At 45.3% G+C, this 18,615-nt stretch overlaps 4 protein-coding genes across 6 annotated transcripts; all 4 read right to left on the bottom strand.

Annotated features, from left to right (window-relative positions):
* Positions 1 to 79: 79 nt before the first annotated feature.
* LOC148384980 (TLE family member 5-like) lies at positions 80 to 3,551 on the bottom strand. Its single transcript, XM_088401178.1, has 7 exons — positions 3,132 to 3,551; positions 2,471 to 2,568; positions 2,311 to 2,374; positions 2,183 to 2,227; positions 2,042 to 2,104; positions 1,893 to 1,967; positions 80 to 1,821 (listed from the first exon to the last, which is right to left on the bottom strand). Exons 1-7 carry the CDS (start codon positions 3,156 to 3,158, stop codon positions 1,555 to 1,557), a joined length of 639 nt encoding a protein of 212 aa, XP_088257304.1. The 5' UTR covers positions 3,159 to 3,551; the 3' UTR covers positions 80 to 1,554.
* A 354-nt stretch (positions 3,552 to 3,905) lies between these two features.
* LOC148384979 (guanine nucleotide-binding protein G(q) subunit alpha) lies at positions 3,906 to 14,748 on the bottom strand. Of its 3 annotated transcripts, XM_088399969.1 has the most exons (8): positions 13,848 to 14,748; positions 10,629 to 10,813; positions 10,414 to 10,568; positions 10,197 to 10,325; positions 9,370 to 9,498; positions 8,214 to 8,343; positions 7,979 to 8,132; positions 3,906 to 7,781 (listed from the first exon to the last, which is right to left on the bottom strand). In XM_088399969.1, the coding sequence occupies exons 1-8, from the start codon at positions 13,981 to 13,983 to the stop codon at positions 7,591 to 7,593; spliced, it is 1,209 nt and encodes a 402-aa protein (XP_088256095.1). In that variant the 5' UTR covers positions 13,984 to 14,748; the 3' UTR covers positions 3,906 to 7,590. The 3 variants fall into 3 exon arrangements, with proteins under 3 accessions (XP_088256095.1, XP_088256098.1, XP_088256097.1); XM_088399972.1 differs by lacking the exon at positions 10,197 to 10,325 and having other exon boundaries at positions 13,848 to 14,747; XM_088399971.1 differs by lacking the exon at positions 9,370 to 9,498 and having other exon boundaries at positions 13,848 to 14,745.
* A 135-nt stretch (positions 14,749 to 14,883) lies between these two features.
* On the bottom strand, positions 14,884 to 16,874 carry LOC148384978 (uncharacterized). Its single transcript, XM_088399968.1, has 4 exons — positions 16,671 to 16,874; positions 15,928 to 16,476; positions 15,660 to 15,820; positions 14,884 to 15,532 (listed from the first exon to the last, which is right to left on the bottom strand). The coding sequence occupies exons 1-4, from the start codon at positions 16,833 to 16,835 to the stop codon at positions 15,106 to 15,108; spliced, it is 1,302 nt and encodes a 433-aa protein (XP_088256094.1). The 5' UTR covers positions 16,836 to 16,874; the 3' UTR covers positions 14,884 to 15,105.
* A 444-nt stretch (positions 16,875 to 17,318) lies between these two features.
* tpgs1 (tubulin polyglutamylase complex subunit 1) lies at positions 17,319 to 18,387 on the bottom strand. The gene is made up of 2 exons (XM_088399973.1): positions 17,982 to 18,387; positions 17,319 to 17,898 (listed from the first exon to the last, which is right to left on the bottom strand). Exons 1-2 carry the CDS (start codon positions 18,353 to 18,355, stop codon positions 17,319 to 17,321), a joined length of 954 nt encoding a protein of 317 aa, XP_088256099.1. The 5' UTR covers positions 18,356 to 18,387.
* Between the last annotated feature and the right edge of the window lie 228 nt (positions 18,388 to 18,615).

Raw genomic sequence — 18,615 nt, 5'->3', positions numbered from 1 at the left:
ATCGCAGAAAACGGTTTTTCTCAGTTATTATAATTACAAATTATGATTTCATTTTGAGAGGTAAAACAGGCAGCAAGTGTTCCAATCACATATTTTATTTGTAAGGCACCAGAAAAGCTCCCTTACTGCTAAAAGCGCCATGCATTACTTCTTGTCATCGTTAGCGTAGTACTCTTGCTTTCTTAACACCTTTTATTTTTTTTTTAACATACGCAGTTACACACATGGTTTGTTTGTTTTTCCATTATCTTTGCACAAAAGAGGATCAAAACATTTACAAAGTGAGGAAACGACTTGCAGAACTTGAAACAAAACGATGCGCTCGCACACACGCACATGTGCTATTTTCATGAGGTTAAAAAGCAGCTTTGAAACATACAAAAATGCTTTAAAAAATACATATATTGATATATTTATATGTATACAAATTGGCCCTTCACGGCACGCACGCAAGCAGACGACACACACCACTTGCATGGGAGAACAGATAAAGATTATTACTATTATTGTTATTAGAAGCAAAAGAGCACACGGACGACACTTAAGTGCTTTTACTAAATAATAAAAAAAAATACAAATGAAAATGCAGGAAAAATAGAATCAAAAATACTGAATAAAAATTAGAACAAAAACCTAATAAAAACAGATGAAGTTCCCAAAGGGAAGTTTTTAGTCATCAAAGCACTTAACTCGTTGTGACGTCATAACAAGAACCGATGACTGTCAATCAACTACCTATTCCGGAAACATCCGTTTCATTTACACAACGGTGTCAGACTGCAAACTTGTTAAATTATTCACAACTTTGTGGTTTTGCTGCAAAGTTGGAATACCATAAGGAAATGTAACCATTTTACAAAAGGGGGAAAGAAGTTTTTTTAAATTAAGGTAGTCATTTTAATGAATTCTTTTAAGCAAGTTGTAATTTTGGTTGTGATTTTTTTTAGTGGTCATTTTTAGTTGGATTTCTTTGAAATGTCTGAAAATGTATACATTTGACAAGTTGTAATACAAATCCAACTTTGTTTTTTTAATCTCAAGTAGCGCCAGCAGGCAAAACTGCAACAAGCGTACGAACTTTGACAAAAAGGTGCAAAAAAGAAAAGAAAAAATTAAGTGTTTTCATTTTTTTTTTTTACATACACACACTCACTTTATCTCCCACGCACGCTGTCTAATGTGCCCACAGCAGTGTATTCTTTCCCCCTTTTTTTCTCTCAAATGTTTTTACATGGATAGGCCAGTGGTTGGCCAGCCACTTGCTAAATATATGATGAGAGAAAAAAAAAACCTTACGTTTAGTCAAAGGTAACAAATGGCTCGTTGGTTTAACTCTGTTAAGTGTGCCGTGAGAGGCGAGCTGACTCCATTCTGATTTGTGCCATTTACATGTGAGGGAGGAATGAAAGTAAAAAGAGTAACATGGACTCTTTTACACTTTCTGCAGATTTTTTTTTTCCCGCTCGACCATTACAAGCGCAACTATGTACACGTGACGTCGACTGAGAACGAACAGTCCGCCGACGCCATTTTGTAGCCCCGACAGACGGTCCTCTAGTCAGACTTGTCGCCGTCTTCGGGCCTGGGCGGCGGCCTGTCGGCTTGAGCTTGGGCCTGGGCGGCGTCCCCGCGGGCCTTGTCTTCCTTGGCGGCTTGGGCGGCCTGGCCGTGCGAGTAGTTGGCCAGAATGGAGGACAGCGAGAGCAGGCCCGAGCCGGACGAGGCCGCCGGCAGACTGGGCGGAGTCAGGCCCAGGGGCAGAGGAGCCACCGGGAGAGCCAGGCCCTGAAGCTGCGACAGGTGCTGCACCTGCAGCTGTTGCTGCAAACATGTCATCATATATATGCAATATTAATAAAAAATTCAATTTATAAAATGACATTGTGACTAACCCGTATGATGGAGTTCATCTCGGGCGGTGTGACCTGCTTGGCTCTCTCAATGGCGCCCATGACTTGCTGCTGGTGCTGAAACAAACAAGCGGACACACACAGATGAGAGGTGTGAAGGTACACACAAAGCGGACCTTCATGGCATTTACCTCCTGCGAGAGGTAAGGCAGCACTTGAGCGCAGATGCCGTTTAGTCTCTTCACTATTTCAGCCTGAGTGGGGGAAAACACAACAAAGAATGAAATCCCAAGTCCAACTGGGCGACCTGCGCGCACGTTCTGACTTTTTACCTGTTTGTGCATTTCAATGTTCAGTCCATAAGACATTTCGTAATACTGAAACGCGCACGAGGAGACAAAGCACGTTAGCGTTTGTTCGTCAAGGTCGATTCAAATCGACTTTTTATTCACGTTCTCACCATGATGTAGTGACGCTGCATCTCGGACTTCTCTGATGCCAGTTTGTCGCATTCCAACTTGAGACTGGACAACAGTGCAGAAAACAACAATAAAAATAGAGGTGCAACGATTAATCGACAAAAAAATCAAAAATTAATTGCTAAATAGTCTACAAACTACCTGTGGTATTGTGCTTGAAGGAACTGGAACTCATCTTTGATGCGATCACACGAGTCAGAGGTGGTGAACTTGAGAGCTTGTCCGGACTGAGCGGATGCCTGAAGGCAAAAATCATACCAAAAGATTATCGCGATGCCGACAAACTGGGGTTGTCACCATCCAATATTTACAATTACAATTATTCCACCTAAAATGTGTTTTGCTTTACAGTGAATGACAAAATCATTCCCCTCAGATACTGTTTATAAATCAGTTGTTCATTCAGCATTGTGTAGTTAATCCTATGTCAGTGAAAAATGACGTCATGTCCAATGCTCCCAAACACTCAAAAACTACAAAAAACTACCAAGCCTATTTGAATGATGGCTGTATACATTGGAATACATGCATGACAGTGAACGATGCTAGGCTAGGCTAAAATATTCGTTACAGCCGAGCTAACACGCGGATCAACAGGATGGCAGCATTACACTTGCGTGGACATAAGTGATAAAAAATTGGCAAAGACGTGACAAATTATGGGGAGAGGAAGAAAAAAAACTGTCGTTTTTTTGATTGTCCTGCAGCGTCAGCTAACGTTAGCATAGCTTAGCCGCGCTGTTAGGCTAACGCAAAGCCGCCAGCTGACTGACGAGTTTGCACCAAGCGAACAACAACTCACCGAGTGCCTAGATTGAGGAAACATCATGTCAGCAGCCAAGCAACAGCAGCGTCGCTCGCCGAGGAGTCTCCGTCGCGTCGAGCCCAAGCGAGCTGGCTATCCCGCTAAAGCGAACGCGTTCCCGGATATGGGATTTTAAATGATTGCTATTCGCACTTTGTACCCCGTCATCGCTGAAGAACGCTAGCTTTGCGTCAAAAGCACTCGCCGACACCGTTTTTTGCTTGTCTTCCCGACAAGAGGCGACTATACAATAAAAAGTCCGATTTTTTTTTCCTCAAAAAGCTTTACAAAGGAATGCAATTTTTGTATATATATTTCCTAATGACGTTACACCTCCCCTCGGGAAAGTAAATGTGTTGACACATGAGCCTGCAACGCTCCTGCATGTATTCTTCTTCGGTGGTGTTTTTCCCTGCGGGGCAAAGCAGAGAAGGAGAACGCGAGCGTAGCGCCACCAGCTTACAAACTCGTTAGCGCCCTCCTGTGGTGAAGAGGCGAACTGAAGCCAACCTCACCGTCGCAGTTGCTTGGCAACTGTAGGCCAGGGCCCGTATTTACCTAAAATTCGCAGAATCTGATTTTATGGAGACTTCGTAGTTGTAAATTATTTGTCGTCAAAGGTTGCCAACAGTTGCAAAGCCAGTTTAAAACTTATACAAAGTTTATTGCCGACAAAAAACATTTGCTACGTTCAAAAACACTCAGTATGTTGTGTATTTATTATTATTATTATTATTATTTATTTTGTTTCAAGAACAGCCGCACACATGATCAGCAAGTATAGGAACAAATTTATTTCAATGTTTAAAACAGATAACCTTGTCATTATGTTTGTTTAGAAGGCGGCGATAATGACCATACATCATGTTTGAATGAGGATCAGGCAACAGTGGTCGAGAAAAACAACAAAACAAACGCATGAAAAGACATTAAAAATTATGGCAAAGAGTTATGTAAATCGATAAACGGCCAACCGGAGCCAAAAGGCTTCAGTCAATACATCCAAAGCCCCTCGCTTGCAAAAAAAAACAGTACATGCAGTAATTATAATTACAGTTTCTTATTCAAAAAAAAAAAAAACAGCAGATTATTATTTAAAAATGTCTCTTAGAATATAATCTTCACCCACTTAATCATCTATCCTTTTGAGTCTCTGGTGTTGTATCGTTTAAAAAGAAAATGGTGGAGGGCACGCGGGTAGGGGGCATCTCAGGTTGGCAGTGGTGTGTTGGCACTTTGAGAGCCTGGCACGCTCATATCACACATCAGATTTTTTTTTACACACATTAGATTTACAATGAAGAAAAAAAAACACCATTCTACAGCTGAGCTTTTAGGAAGAAGCAAGGATGGGAAGTGGTCCTAAAATCATATAAAGAATAGTGTTCTGGTCATTTTTTTAAATACAGAATAACAAGAGCATCAAGGCAACAAATACGAGAAAAGTTGTCGTTTTAGTGAGAAAAATAAACACAAGTGTCATGCAAATACTGCCCCTCAGTATAAATTTAAAATGTGCCAAATAGTACACCACTGTGCAACACAAACTAGCAAAAAAAAATAATACAATGGTTGTCAGTCAACATTTTTCACTCCACACGCAATTAACAGTTAAAGGAGGTCCTTGGCACCGTGGCACAAGCAGAAGACGTGTTATTAAGTACTAAAAAAAAAAAAAAAAAAAAGCTTTTTTTTTGGCAACAAAAAAAAGAAGTAAATGTGTATTTCTAATTACTTTTTATTTTAACGTACCCTCCATTATGTGCAAAAAAAATGAGGCGGATATTTGTACACTTTTCTATAGCGTCTAGCTCAGGGGATATTTGGAAATATTTTTGTTATATATTTATCTTTTAAAATAATCATACTGTTTTTTTTTTGCCATCTTTACATAAGACATTTTTGATTGCTTTTTAGCTTTTGCAGCAGCCTTTGGGTTCCATCTTGTTTAAATACAACATTAATCAGTAGTGGTTCCTATTATGAATGGCTTTTTATTTTTCAGTATAATTGTTAAAAATTGCACCAATTTCTGACAGCTTTAAGGGCAAGGAACCCATTTAAGATGATTAACATTCGTGTATTTAAGAAAAAAATTAATTCTTGACGGGCCACATGTATATGGCCCACAAACCGCAGGTTACCAAACCCTAGAACATCATAAGGTTAAAGTGACAAGAGGCCAGTAAATTGGATGGATATGATTAAGACGGGGCAATAAATTAAATTAATTCCATTAGGTAATCATTATTATCAAAACAGTGAGAAAAAATGAATTCAATATCTAGATAATTTTCCTACAACGTTAATCTCACAAAAATAGTTTTCAGTTCTGTGTTCTGGCCAACAGTTTCTTGGCAATTGGCGAACATGGAAATACTTATTGTGGCTGTAAGGTTTGTTTTTGTAATACATAAATATACTGCATGATTGTGACTGGAAAAGGGGCGGGGCCAAACATCATTTTGGTTTGCATTAACACTCGGCTTCTACTCATAGTCAGCATCTCTGTTTCTGCATGTACTGTGGTAGCCCTTCATGATAATGACGAATTAATAAGTCACCTGAAGAAAAAGTTCATCGATACTTCACTGGCACCGGTAAAGCAAGCCTGTAAAAATGCCGGAAAAAAAAAAAAAAATTACAGCGCCAACCGATCCAAAACACTGTTTAAAATATACATTTTTTTTTTTTAGGCAGGTAAGCATTACAGAGCTGTCTCTAAATATATAAACCAGAGGAAACACCTTGAAAAAAAAACATGAGGGCTTCTTAAAATAGAAAATAGTTAATGTCAACAAATGGAAATCGGCCCCGAAAAAAAAAAGCAGACACTGAATACAGTCCTTACAATAGCAGACATTCCTTGCTTTTTTTTTTCCCCCTCCTTTTGTTGTTTTTCTTTTTTTAAACAGCAGTTCAGACTCAAGTGAGGCTCCATCGTGAGCAAAAACAAAGAGAAAGCCTTATTAATTAAACACAGTTGAAATTATCAACACCTTCAAACCTGGTCCATAAATTAGATAAATAAAAAAATGACTTAAAATCATCACCATATTATATATATACTGCTAATTGACCACTTGGCTCTGTGACGTCTGCTTTCGTCATCAGCAAAAAAGCCATAATCACAGTATCAATACTATTGATAGAGAGAAAAAAATCTTTGAAGCTAACTTTTTTTTTTTTTCTGTCGTCATGTTTATGCCAAAGACGGTGTACCACAGAGCATTTTTGTACACGGCTGTTGTGTATATGTATTTACAAACAAATATACACATACATCACACTTATTTGCAGATGTCGAGGAAGGTTTGTCTTTTGCCCACCTCACTCGACAACGGCAAACCATATTTTTTTGTTTTCTTTTAAAAACAAAGTGACTATACAGTAAAAAAAAAAAAAGTAAACAGAAGCACATCCTGATATATAATAATGAGTGAGCGACAGCGTTAGGAAGCGTCTGATTGGATAGCGTGGAGTGAGAAGATTGGGGGGGTGATGGACTCTCCTGGTGGGGGGGGCAGGTTTGCGATTGTCACTGTGAATCCTAGAGGGGGGTGAAGCTGTGCATTCAACTTAAAATTAAATTGCACCAAAAAAAAACTCCCAAAAGATACTTCTCTTAATTTAAATTATGGAATTTTTTCAAACAAATATTTCCTTAAAGTTACAATTTGCTAAAATTGCCGTAGCGACAAATTATTATTTTTTAAAAAGGTCAGCAGGAATCAAGTGGATTTGGATCTTGCCCCTCTCGTGCTTTGTCTTTAACACCTTGACGTAAACCAGGGGTGTCAAACATCAGAAGCAGATGAATTTGAAATTCCAAAAAGTATGACCATGTTGTAGAGGTGGGACAATTTTTATGCTCATGTAGAAAATGAGGTGAAAATAAATGTTCGATTTTTAGAAATTAATTAAAAAAAATCCAAAAGTCAATTATCCGGGTGGGACCAGTGCCCCCGCTGCCCCCCCTCTAGCTCCGCCAGTGTTTGATTCGTATCTAATTACATTCATAAATTGACAATTATTTTGTTTTTTACGTTCCAATAAGTTTGACACCCCTGATATCTAATATTCTATATATTTACACTGTTAAGAGGTTTTCATGTTTTTGCCTTTTTTTTTTTCCACAATTGCACTTCTCACACACTGGTGGGTACATTCATCGATATGGAGGCGGAGACCAAGCCCCGTTTTTTTAGCGTTCGTCCCCCGGCGTTCCTTCCGGTCAATGTCGAGTGTGCCAGGCACAAAAATACGCAAGAGAGGGGCAGGCGGTGTTTCCTTTTTGTTGTTGTTGGTTTGTTTTGGCTGGGGGGGGGTTTCTGAATGCAAAAAAAAAAAAAAGGGAGTGTGTGCGAGTTTGTGTGTGTTGCGTTAAAAGTCGAGCGCGCTCGAAAAAGGAGGTTGTGCAAAAGGAGAGAGAAAGGGGGCGGGGCTTGTGGTGGGCTCACACCAGGTTGTACTCTTTGAGGTTGAGCTGTAGGATGGTGTCCTTGACGGCGGCAAACACAAAGCGGATGTTCTCAGTGTCCGTGGCGCACGTGAAGTGGGAATAGATGATCTTGTCGCTGTCGGGGTTTAAGTCCACAAACATCTTGAGGATGAACTCCCGCGCCGCCTGCGCATCCCTCTGCGGACCTGCAGGACAGCGTATGGGAAAAGTCGGGCTGAACCATTTTGAAAAATCCAAAATGGAGGGTTTTTTTTCTACCTGATTATGTGATTAAAATTAACAAATTAATTAAAATATATATATTTAAAATTATTTCCTCTTTCAATATATTTTTCAAACAAATAAAAAATATAATCCATTTTGGACCAATTTGCAAGCTTACCATCAAACTCGGGGAAGTAGTCCACCAAGTGAGAGTAGGAGATCTTCTCCTCTAACAGGTCCTTCTTGTTGAGAAAGAGGATGACGGAGGAGTTTTGAAACCAGGGGTAGGTAATGATAGTCCTGAAAAGAGCTTTACTCTCCTCCATACGGTTCTGATGAGCAAAAAAATAAATTATATTTATTGTCAACCACCACGTTTTGAACTTTGAATAACCAGTTTGTCAGGGCGTGACCTCGTTGTCGGACTCCACCAGGACTTGGTCGTACTCGCTGAGCGCCACCAGGAACATGATGGAAGTGACGTTCTCAAAGCAGTGGATCCACTTCCTCCTCTCTGAGCGCTGACCGCCCACGTCCACCATCCTACAGGGTGGGCGCCAGGGCGTGCAAATTACTATTTACGCGAGGTTATAATTCAAAAAGGTATCCTGAGGCGGCTTCAAGAAAGGTTTGCTTCGACAGGTTTTGAATCCATCAGAGGAGAACTGTTTACACGAGACATGGACACAAGAGTGTCCAAGGATAATTTTTCTTTGCCAAATGAATACACGATGGACTCAACCCCTTAAGAAGCAGACGAAGCAGAGATCGTTATGCGATCGCGTGAGCGAGTCATGCAAGCCACCACCGAGGCATCGTCACTTTGAAAAAGGCAATTAAGTTCAAAATGGATGCCGGCCGGCCGCTTGGCGAAAGTCAAGGCATTCATCTGTTACCCGCTTCTTGCAAAGTGTAACGTCAACACCAGAAGGTGTCTTTAATCCGTCTTTGGTGATATGAACCACTGATTAATAGTCGCGCGTATCCTCGAGAGCTTTCAGCTTTCCAGAGTCCTTCTCCTTGATGAGGTCACCTGTCAATCTTTGGGGAGATTCAGGTCCCAGTTTCATTAAGTCTTCACTCAACTCGAATCCTTCACACCTCTTACGCGCCCTTGTCAAGCGGTGATACCGTTGACACCGTTTTGAGCGGCTAATTACGTAAACAGACGCACAGGTGCGAACCCGAAGACCAGGTGAAGAAGCCTGGTCAGCGCAAGGCTGCCCTCTAGTGGTGGCCCGGGACATTGCGGTCCGTTGAGATCTGGTGCCATTATAGGCCCTGCAGGACCCACGTTGCCCAAAAATAGCGCGTCCCTCCAATGTGGGAAGGACGACCTGGTTTCTTATGCCAGCCATAAAGGAAAAGAGACGATGAGGAGCTGACCCATTTACCACCATCGGGCACCAGAATGTAGGACTTTGTGTTCGCTTTCGATTATTGTAGTAGTAGTAGACATCGAGGGGCGGGGGGGTTATTTTTAGACACGTCTTATGGGGGAACGAGTTACTGGTGTCAGTTTAAAAAAAAAAAAAAAATTGCCGCGAGCCTGCCGAGGCATCTTTCTACCTGAAAATGATGCTCTGCAAGTCGAAGGGGTACTCAATGATGCCCGTGGTGGGAATGCGCACCCTGAGCACATCCTGCTGAGTGGGAAGATAGCTGGGATCTGCAATGCGATCCAGATCGGAAAGATAGCTACAAGGCAAGCCGGCCAGAGAGGAGAAACAGATAGACAGACAGACAGAGACACAAAAGAAAGACAGGAAACAGTTACATAAAGCGTGACAGCCAATTTGTGCAACCCGCTGCCAAGTGTGGAAGTGTGGCTCGATCCTGTCAAGGAAGCTCCTCGGAAAAAAAAGGCCAACATTCAGATAAGAAAAAAAACAAAGCGGAAGTCCGTGTCACTGGTCCACCAACATTGTTTCAATCATGCATGAACTTGATAGCCTCAAAGTTGAATGTGGTACACAAGTAGCGACAATTGGCTAATGGGTTAGCATTTTTCCTCAAGTTTTTCTAATTTAAAAAAAATTTTGATTAAAAAAAAAAATTCTCTTGCTGACAGTGATGGTGGTATCAGTGACAAAAGTAGAAGGAAAGTCCGCACTTGGAAGCAGATGAAGAAGGTTTGGACCAACTGGCAAGTCAAGGAGGACAGGAAGTCAGTTTGTCCAACTTCCTGAAGGATCTTTGACACAGTTGCAAGCCCTCTTCATCACACATGAGGTGGTTGCGAGAGTGCAAGCCATTGCTTTCGGTTCTGGAAGCCAGAACCTCAACGAAACACAAATCACTGATGTCTATCTAGTTGAGCTAAACCATTTTTTTTTCCAATTTGTTTAGCTTCCGTCCATCAGTGGATTTGTGCGGTGGTATCACGTCAGGGGTACCTGAAGATGACATTCTCCAGATCAAAGGGGTACTCAATAATGCCCGTGGTGGGAACACGGACCCTGAGCACGTCCTGCTGGGTGGGGACGTAGCCGGCGGCGGTCACCCGATCTAAATCGCTAAGGTAGCTGGAGATATACATACATGTGGCAAACACGGACAATCTTTTCGTAGTTGATTCCCGATGGTTAAACAGTCGTGATACTTTTGACGTACTATTTGGTAGAATCGGAGAGCTGGTACTCTCGGCGCCGATCGTAGGCCTCCTGGATCCCCGGGTCGGACCACAAGCACTTGATGGCGACGATGTAGTGCTGATCGAAGCCGTTGATCTTTTCGATGTCCACTTCTTTCACCAGCATGGCGTTGGACTACACACACGGCGAAGAACTCAATCTCGAGCGCAACCATCTGACGATCGCGCTTCTTACCCGATTCTGTTCGTATTTGTAAGGGATCTTCAGGTTCTCCGTGGCCCGGATCATGGCCTGCATGGAGGTGAAGATGTTTTGGTAAACCAGGCGGATGAAGCCTCGCTTGTCTTCGTCCGAGTAGCCGGCGCCGTGGATGATCCTCATCTGCTTGATGAAGGTGCTCTTGCCGCTTTCTCCTGTGCCTGAGATTCAAAGCAGAAAAATAGTTTTTGGGGTGTGCATAACATTATATCGTACCATGATGTTAAAAAAAAAAAAAAAAAAAAACAATCCTGCTATTTACTGCACCATCTGAATCATTCCATTCCAAAATTGCTCTTTTGAGATTTCAAATTGATTGATTTAATCGGTAGCAAGCGCTCAAAATTGACTAATTAGCTTTTATGGGCTCCTTGAAAAGTGAGCACACACCAGAATGATTTCTAAGGAGGGGGAGGGCGCGCTAATTTAATGACGTTAATTAATCTGGCCTACATTCCAACTTTGCGACGACAGGTGACAGCGGGGGAGTAGGGGGCGGGGCTTAGCATTCCTTTAGCATCGTTATCGTCAGGGAAGATACAAAGTAAAAAAAAAAATCAACTGGAGGCCAAAACGAATATTTGCATCGAAATCAAAAAAGCCTCAGAAGCGATTCCCAAATGCAGCCGTCCGCTTTGAGGTTCGTTTTTTGTGCGTCCGCGTGGCAACTTTGTGAATCCAAGCGGGATCGGGCACATGCGTGCTATCTGTAAAACACACTCATCTCATCACCACCTACATTCAAGGTTTTTGAAGAGCAGCCATATTTCTGTCACCATGGCAACCCCTCTTACTGTCTTTCTTTTTTTGCTTTTCCGCTTGTGTCTTTTTTTTCAACCCTCTCTTCTCTTTTGTAGCAGACAGTAAATAAAATGAAGAAGAGGCTAAAACTCAGTTAGCGAAGGGGTCGAATTTAGGCTTATCTGAGGTCAGGCTTACTAATTAAAACGCTTTAATTGATGATTCCGTAACCCTCTTTCTCGTTTTGACATTTTTTTTTTGAATACTTCATAAATAATAATGCCCTGAAGAAACTGGCAAGGCTTTGTCCCCCACGTCCTGCCACGAGACATCGACAGTATGTGGGACGCTCGCCATGTAGCCTCAATCGCCCCGAACCTCTCGAGAATCAGCCATGCCCCCGTTTAGGAATCCGTTTCGTGCTAACCGGACGATAGCTAACATTGCTAGCCAATGTAGCATCCTTTTTGCCGCTTGTAGTAGTGGCATTTGAGGAATATTTGAGTGGGGCGTGGTTTTGGAAAATTTGGCGAACAGTATTTGAGAGCGGAGACAACGGCTTATTTCATATGCGGCTTGTTTTATATGCTGTCCAACTTGTCACGGTTGTCTTCTTCCCTGCTGCCGTGTCGGACGCTCCCTTATAGGCTCTTTCAAAATATTACCTACACCTTAGCTCACACACACACACACACACACACACACACACACACACACACACACACACACACACACACACACACGGAGAGGAGCAGCACTGGAAGAACCTTATTGCCATATATGACCAAGAAAAAGATGGCCTGGCATCACACGGGAAGGTCATCGCTTCCCCGAGCTAACCCCTCATCCTCTCTCCAAAGACGACCGAATCGATACCAATCGCCGATACCATCGAGACAGAACCGATCGGACCTCATTGATGAGGATTCGAAAGACGAACTACAAACTTGAGCGGTTTGTGTAGCCTGGTCAAAGCTTCAAACTTTTTTTTGGGGTGTGTTTTGACCAAGTAGAGGCAAACCAGTGGTGTGTGCAAGCAGGAAGCTAGCTGCCTGCATGACCTGATATGGTGACCGAGCGATTGTGGGCACACTGCAGAGCGATTCCAGTTATTTAAAAAAAAAAAGGGGCTAAGATGGCTAATTCTGCTCTTCTTCGTGCTGCGTTCATTGTGCACTTTTGACAGAACCTCAAAGAATCTAAGATTTAGCGTTAGCTTAGCTTAGTTGACACACTATTATTAAGAAGTAGTGTTTTGAGATGATTATTTTTACATTGCACAACAGATTTCAACTTGTCCGATAAGTTTAGGGAGTATCTGACAGTATCGGGGAGAAAAAAAATGGTACCAGAATACATTGGGGAGCTTCAAGTGTCCGCCATTACGTTTTGCCATTCTATAAATGACACTTGTGACTCTTCCTGCTCCCTGCAGTGAGTTGTGGGGGCTCGAGCTCCGCCACGGGCCTGGGAATAATAGCAGGAGGTGGGGGGGCTGGGCTAATAGGAGTCAGTGACATCTCAAAGTCTGAGCGGCGGCTGTGTTTAACCAAGCCTATTACGACCTCCTGCGCTAATCCGGCCTTTGCATGTCCTTATCCGGACGTTCACGGAAAAGACTTAACCCGTACTGCTTGGGGATTTTTTTTTTAATTTCCTTGCCTGATGTACCACCACCTTCACGAGACTGATGGGAGGATGGAGGATAAAGAATAAAAAGATGTGGGGGAAAAAAAACTTGATAATTTACTGGTTGGTCCAGTTTGGCCAGACTTGTCCGAAAAGTGTACTGTGCACCTAAGCACCTTTTTTACGTGATCTTGGTGACCTCTCCGTGTCAGGCTACTTTTCGTTCTTTAGTTTCGGATGAATCCAAATGTCAGTCCTGGTTCTTCTCGAGACGAGCCCTACAAATGAACCTACCATGCATATTCCTGGAATATAGGACTGCAAGGAATTGAGACCCTGGATCCTGAAACTGCGATGCAGACTTCCAAACCATTTATCCACCGTGCATGTTTAAAAAGGAACAAGAAGGAGGAACCTGGAGAGCAGTAGGTTAAATGTCTCATCTGATGACAAACGCTTATCTGCGGGGGCGATTCGTCTATAACATTAACTAGCCTGTGGTGGCCTGTTTTATTGAATAACTTCGACATGGAAATGGAGCTGCCCAGTCAAAACATGCACTCCCACTAATAACACCAAATGCAAATTGTCCTCCTGCACCAGATCTAATTTTTAGGCGTTTTTTTTTAAGCGGATAATATCCACTTGCAACGTCAAACATGCATGAATGTTGGGAGAGAAATAACACTACTCTCCCTTGGCTCCCAGCTAGCACGTTTGCTAGCATTGGGAAGAAGAAGGCCCCAAGGAGGTAAGTTTTTTATTTAAAAAAATATCTTTTGGAAAAAGACGATGCATGACAGTGATTCAACACGCTGCACTCACCGAGAAGAAGTAATTTCAGCTCCCGCCTGGAATCTCGCTTGTCTCGGCGAAGTTGCTTGTCAATTTCGGCATTGATTCGCTTCGACTCCTTCGCCTCCTCGCTCAGGCAACAAGCCATCATGGACTCCAGAGTCATCCCCTCCGCTGTGTTTAGCCAGCCCCGCTCGGACCCGAAAAACACGGCGTTTTCTTCCCACCACCGGCACCACCGCCACCCCTCAGCGAGGAGGAAAAAAAAAAAAATCAGCTGCGGTCCTCGCGTGGACGTGGGGCGAGGGGGAGGGTCGCTTGGTGGTGGTCTTGTCGGGACCGGACCGGGCCAGGGAAGGAGGAGGAGGGGGAGGGGAAGAGCAGCTCGGGGCGTCGCTGCCAAGTTGTCCCCGGTCTTCTCCGGTAGGGAGTCGGGAGAGGGCGAGTAGAAGGGCGGGGAGCCTCCACTGCCAGATGCGCAACTCGCCTGTTTCTCGTGCAAAATGTCAATTCTATCTCCGGGAAGATTGCGGCGCTATCGCGTCCATCCACAAATCTGGAGCCGATGCTAGTAGGCTAACGCCCGGGTAAACGCCGAACTAACGGACGGCACCGCCGCCTCTCGAATCTTGCCCCCCGCCGCGGACGCCTTTCTTTTTTTCTCGTCTCAAAAAGACCGACAGGCGGCCTGCAGTGATTGTGGAGCTTGGAGGGGTTCCGCCTTTATGATGTAGCGATAGCGGCGCCCATCGCTCCAATGCGGTCCATTTTCACGCTAGAATGCGGCATGCAGGTTGTCCCCCCCCTCCTTCCTTTCGTTTAAAATGGAGCCTGAAATGAGGTGGTCTCCGCTGTTGGAACAAGGTGGGCAGCGAGTGTGTCCGCCAACCTGATGCATAACAGGGAGGAGGAGAAGCCGGAGTGACAGGAGGAAGGATGCATGGAGACCAATTGGGCGGACGAGGTGGGTGGAACCAATGCACGCGCACGCACGCACAAATATTATCTTGATGAAAATTATATCTGTTCTGCTAGCTAATAAATAATAAATAAACCCTGATGATGCTGATGATGAGGGAAGTCAAATTTATTTCTATAGCACAATAAAATCCTTCACAATGCCCACGGTTGTCAATTATTCTCGACATCGCCGTTAGACTGAGGAAAAATGAGAAACCTTCAGAAGGGACCACAGATGGGAGGCTCCCCCTACCAGCAATGGATGCAGAGTGGGCAACACATAATGCAAATACAAAATATGTACACGTTCTGTAGGAGTCCGTCCGAGTCAGTCATTCTGTTGGAAATAGTCACAGAAGAGCTGGCGCACCTCCTCGTCCTGACTGCAGTCCGAGTCAGCCTCGACCTCGGCGTAGACGGGCTGCGGGCTCTCGGCCTCGGCCACCTGGGCCAGCCACTCGCCGTTGAAGGCGTCGCCGTGCGACTCGCACACGTTATGCAAAATGCAGCACGCCCGGATCATAGCGGGCATCACGTCCAGGCCGCAGTCGTTGCGTTTGCTCAGGCACTGCCAGCGCGCCTTGAGCCGCAGCAGCGCTTCTTGGGCCACGCGACGGCCACGTCGCAGCCGACGGTTGAAGAGGTTTTGCCGCTCGCTCAGCGTTGCCGGGCGGGTTCGCGTGGCCCGCTTCTCTGGGTAGGCCTTCAGCAGCCAGCTCTGGAGCGGGTAGCAAGGCTCACCCAGTAGTACGTAACTGACAGAAGCAAAACATCATTAAAAATGGACAGGCGGAACATTGTGAAGCAACCACATGGCACACTCTGAGGCAGGGATTTTTTTTTTTATAGAAGCAGAATGCCAGGTCCGTTGAGAATATTTACTTGAGTTGTCTTCCCATGAAGCAAGACGGCGGCACCGGCGACAGTCCGCCCTCTGCTGCCGTGGTCCACAGCGCCGACTTATGCAAGATCTCCGCCGGCTCGATCCCACCGGGGAAACAGGCGCACATGTCCCAGATCTGTCCGCGACCGTTCACTGTCACCTGCCACGTCAAAAACAAATAGCACTTTTTTTTTTCCTCGCAGTGGCTCAGGCTCGACCCTAATAAAGACAAGCAGTGTAGGAAACAAAATGATGGACAGCACCCACCTGAGACATAACTGAGAGCCAGCCGGCGGGATTGATGTAGTCGGACGCGTTGCTTGACGGCGTGATGATTGCTGTGTGCAACGTGGCCACGGCGGCCACGCAATGCGGGAAGCCCCACTGGGAGAGGAATAAGCGTGCCGACTCTTCCAGCTCGGGCTCGGCGGGAGGCCGCAGGTAGTCGGCGCGGAGCAGCGCCACGATGCTGTGACACATGTCCCGCACGCACTTGCACACGGTGGACTTGCCCACTCCAAACAGAGCGCTGATGGTGCGGTACTCCACGTTGGATGCCAGGCGCCACAGCGCTACCGCCACGCGTTTCTCCACAGGCAGCGCCAAACGGAAGCTGGTGTCCTGACGCGTCAGGCGGGAACGCAGCTTGTCGCAAATATAGAAGAAGGTCTCCCGGCTCATACGGAACTTATCCAGCCAGTCGGAGGGCTGGAATTCCGTCATCACAACTCGCTCCCACCAGTCGGTGCTGGGGACGGTGGTCCAAGGGCGGGTGCGGATATGAGAGTTGGAGCGAATGCCCCCTGCTATCATCATCTGTGAAGACAAAATAAAAGTGATTTTTGAGGAGCGTGAACGTTTATTGAACACATAAGTACACTGACAAGGAGCCTGAATGAGGTCCTAAATCTTGCCAAGTATACACCAACAGCTAGGCCTTTAACTAATTACTATATCGACTTCGTTAAGTGTTTTTCCCCAGAAACACAAACATCATCATGCAGTCTGACCATCATCATTCTTCTCTGCCTCTGGAAGAAGTACTGCCGCTGTCTCAGGCGCCTTTGGATCTCATTGCGCCGCTGTACGTCCGCGTTGTTGACGTCCCTGCGGCGCTTTAGCAGCATGTACGTCATGAGAAACACGAAGGGCCGCAGCCGCTCATCGTCTTCCATTGCGACGTGTAGCGGCGCAGCACATTTGATTTATTACCAGCGACGGAAGGAGGATGGATGGATGGAGACGTTGTTGTCATACGCTACACTTCCTGTTCATCTTCATCTTGTATTTGTTAAACCCTTCTCAGTTTTCTTCATAGTTTTCTCAAACTATAACTTACGATTTAAGATCAGTTTAGTTTTCTACTTAGACAAGTGAAAGCAAAACATATTCACGTTGAAGCGATAACGTCAACAGCGACAGTCTACTTCCGGGCTCTTTTTCTTCTTCTTCATCAATAGCCTGCAGCACCACCTACAGGACGAGTGTGTAACATTTCATTCATTGATTCACTGGATATTATTTTCAAGCGTCATATCTATCTAAAATCTAAAACTAACCACATTTTTTTGTTTATTCCTTATTTCTGGCCAAAACACGCAGCAGATAATAATTGCATAACAGATACGAGACAAAGTCATAAATAAAAAAAATGTCAGCTAGGAGACGACTTTCACACGAGAGATAAAGAGTTCCGCGGCGGCGTTCTCAAACTCCTTAGCGTCCATGTGGCCGGCTGGGCCTCGCGCCTGCGCTTCAGTCATGGCGTGCGCCAGTTGGTGCGGCGACATCTTGGCACTGGCCTCCAGGCGACGTAGCGCCTTGACGTTGGGGGGGTCGGCGTCTTGCGACATCTCCAAAGCCTCCCTCAGGGCACCCAGCACGGCCAGGCACGGGGCCCGCAAAGCCGGACCCTCGTCCGGTTGGCACACCTGGGCATAGAGCCGCTGCGCTTGGCGGATGTAGTCAGAGAAAACGGCGCACGTCAGCACACCATGATGGAAAACGCCGTAAGGGACGGCCTCGTGGTCGTGACAGTGGAGGCGGCACAGCAGTGGGGCGGAAGTGGAGGCCGGGACGCCGCCCTCGTCGCACAAGCATCGCAGGGTTTGTGTGTACAGGCCACCGCTGACCCCGCCACCCGCAACCCTCAAAGGGTCACCATCACCCGTATGCCCGATAGGTCCTGCCAAGCTCAGGAGGTCGTAAGCCACTCTGACGTTGTTGCAAAATGCAGAACTGGGTTTCAAGACATAAAAAAAAGATTGTTATGGTGTGTTGAATTTATAGACTAAATACAATACTTCAGACCAAACCTTGACCTTTGCGAATGGTGGGCCAGTCGCAGGTGCCACAGCGCCCGATTGAGTCGCTGCTGATTCCGGGCGCTTCCTCCTCCTTCTTCTCCCGATGGAGCATCACTCACACGCAGGTCCTTCGGATCTTGGCCGCTGTTCTCCATCACTGCGGCAGCCAGGCTGCTGAAATGGTCGGCCAGGAAGCCGACGGGGTCGTCCGGTCGGGCCTCCACCATCTTTAACAGGGCACCGCGAAGCAGCTCACCTACACCAGCCTGCGACAGGAACTCACGGTCGCTCCCAGTTCCGGAGGATTTGGAACTCGGGCCTGACTCGGCCACTATTGCTGCGGGAGACGTCCCGGAGCCGGTAGATCGGCGCTTCTCTCGGTCGGCCATGTTTGTTGACGTCACGTGTCGTAGCAACGGAAGTAAGGGGACGCGAGGGTGGGGCTTGTCGCTCTTAAAGGTACAGCACTTTTTTTAAACGCTAACAATAAATAAGATTTTTTTTATTTTAAACTATACGTTCTCTTGTTAAATTTATTAAGTCATTATACATTTCCGTTCTCTTGTTTTTAAATGCTTTTAAATGTCAGACTTTGAGTTACCTGTAAATAAAGTGCCTTGCCACGTTTCTTCCATCTTTCAAGTAAATT

The sequence above is a fragment of the Syngnathus floridae genome, chromosome 16 (genome assembly GCF_059516105.1).
Source record: "Syngnathus floridae isolate MCC-2025c chromosome 16, RoL_Sflo_1.0, whole genome shotgun sequence".
Classification (NCBI taxonomy): Eukaryota; Metazoa; Chordata; class Actinopteri; order Syngnathiformes; family Syngnathidae; genus Syngnathus; species Syngnathus floridae.
The sequence above is the reverse complement of the archived record's forward strand: the minus strand, read 5'-3'. Positions and strand labels throughout refer to the sequence as shown.

Bases quoted from the DNA above. Each gene is read 5' to 3' on its own strand.
- LOC148384980 (XM_088401178.1), bottom strand. From the start codon at position 3,158: ATGATGTTTCCTCAATCTAGGCACTCG. The intron at 2,105-2,182 runs GTAAAAAGTCAG...TCCCCCACTCAG, and splicing joins ACATTGAAATGCACAAACAG to GCTGAAATAGTGAAGAGACT. The intron at 1,822-1,892 runs GTTAGTCACAAT...ACATGTTTGCAG, and splicing joins AGATGAACTCCATCATACGG to CAACAGCTGCAGGTGCAGCA.
- tpgs1 (XM_088399973.1), bottom strand. From the start codon at position 18,355: ATGGCCGACCGAGAGAAGCGCCGATCTACCGGCTCCGGGACGTCTCCC. The intron at 17,899-17,981 runs GTCAAGGTTTGG...CTTGAAACCCAG, and splicing joins CTGGCCCACCATTCGCAAAG to TTCTGCATTTTGCAACAACG.
- LOC148384978 (XM_088399968.1), bottom strand. From the start codon at position 16,835: ATGGAAGACGATGAGCGGCTGCGGCCCTTCGTGTTTCTCATGACGTAC. The intron at 16,477-16,670 runs GTCAGACTGCAT...TTGTCTTCACAG, and splicing joins GGCAGAGAAGAATGATGATG to ATGATGATAGCAGGGGGCAT. The intron at 15,533-15,659 runs GTAAATATTCTC...TGCTTCTGTCAG, and splicing joins TTCATGGGAAGACAACTCAA to TTACGTACTACTGGGTGAGC.
- LOC148384979 (XM_088399969.1), bottom strand. From the start codon at position 13,983: ATGACTCTGGAGTCCATGATGGCTTGTTGCCTGAGCGAGGAGGCGAAG. The intron at 10,569-10,628 runs GTAAGAAGCGCG...CCGTGTGTGTAG, and splicing joins ACAAATACGAACAGAATCGG to TCCAACGCCATGCTGGTGAA. The intron at 10,326-10,413 runs GTACGTCAAAAG...GTATATCTCCAG, and splicing joins CTCTCCGATTCTACCAAATA to CTACCTTAGCGATTTAGATC.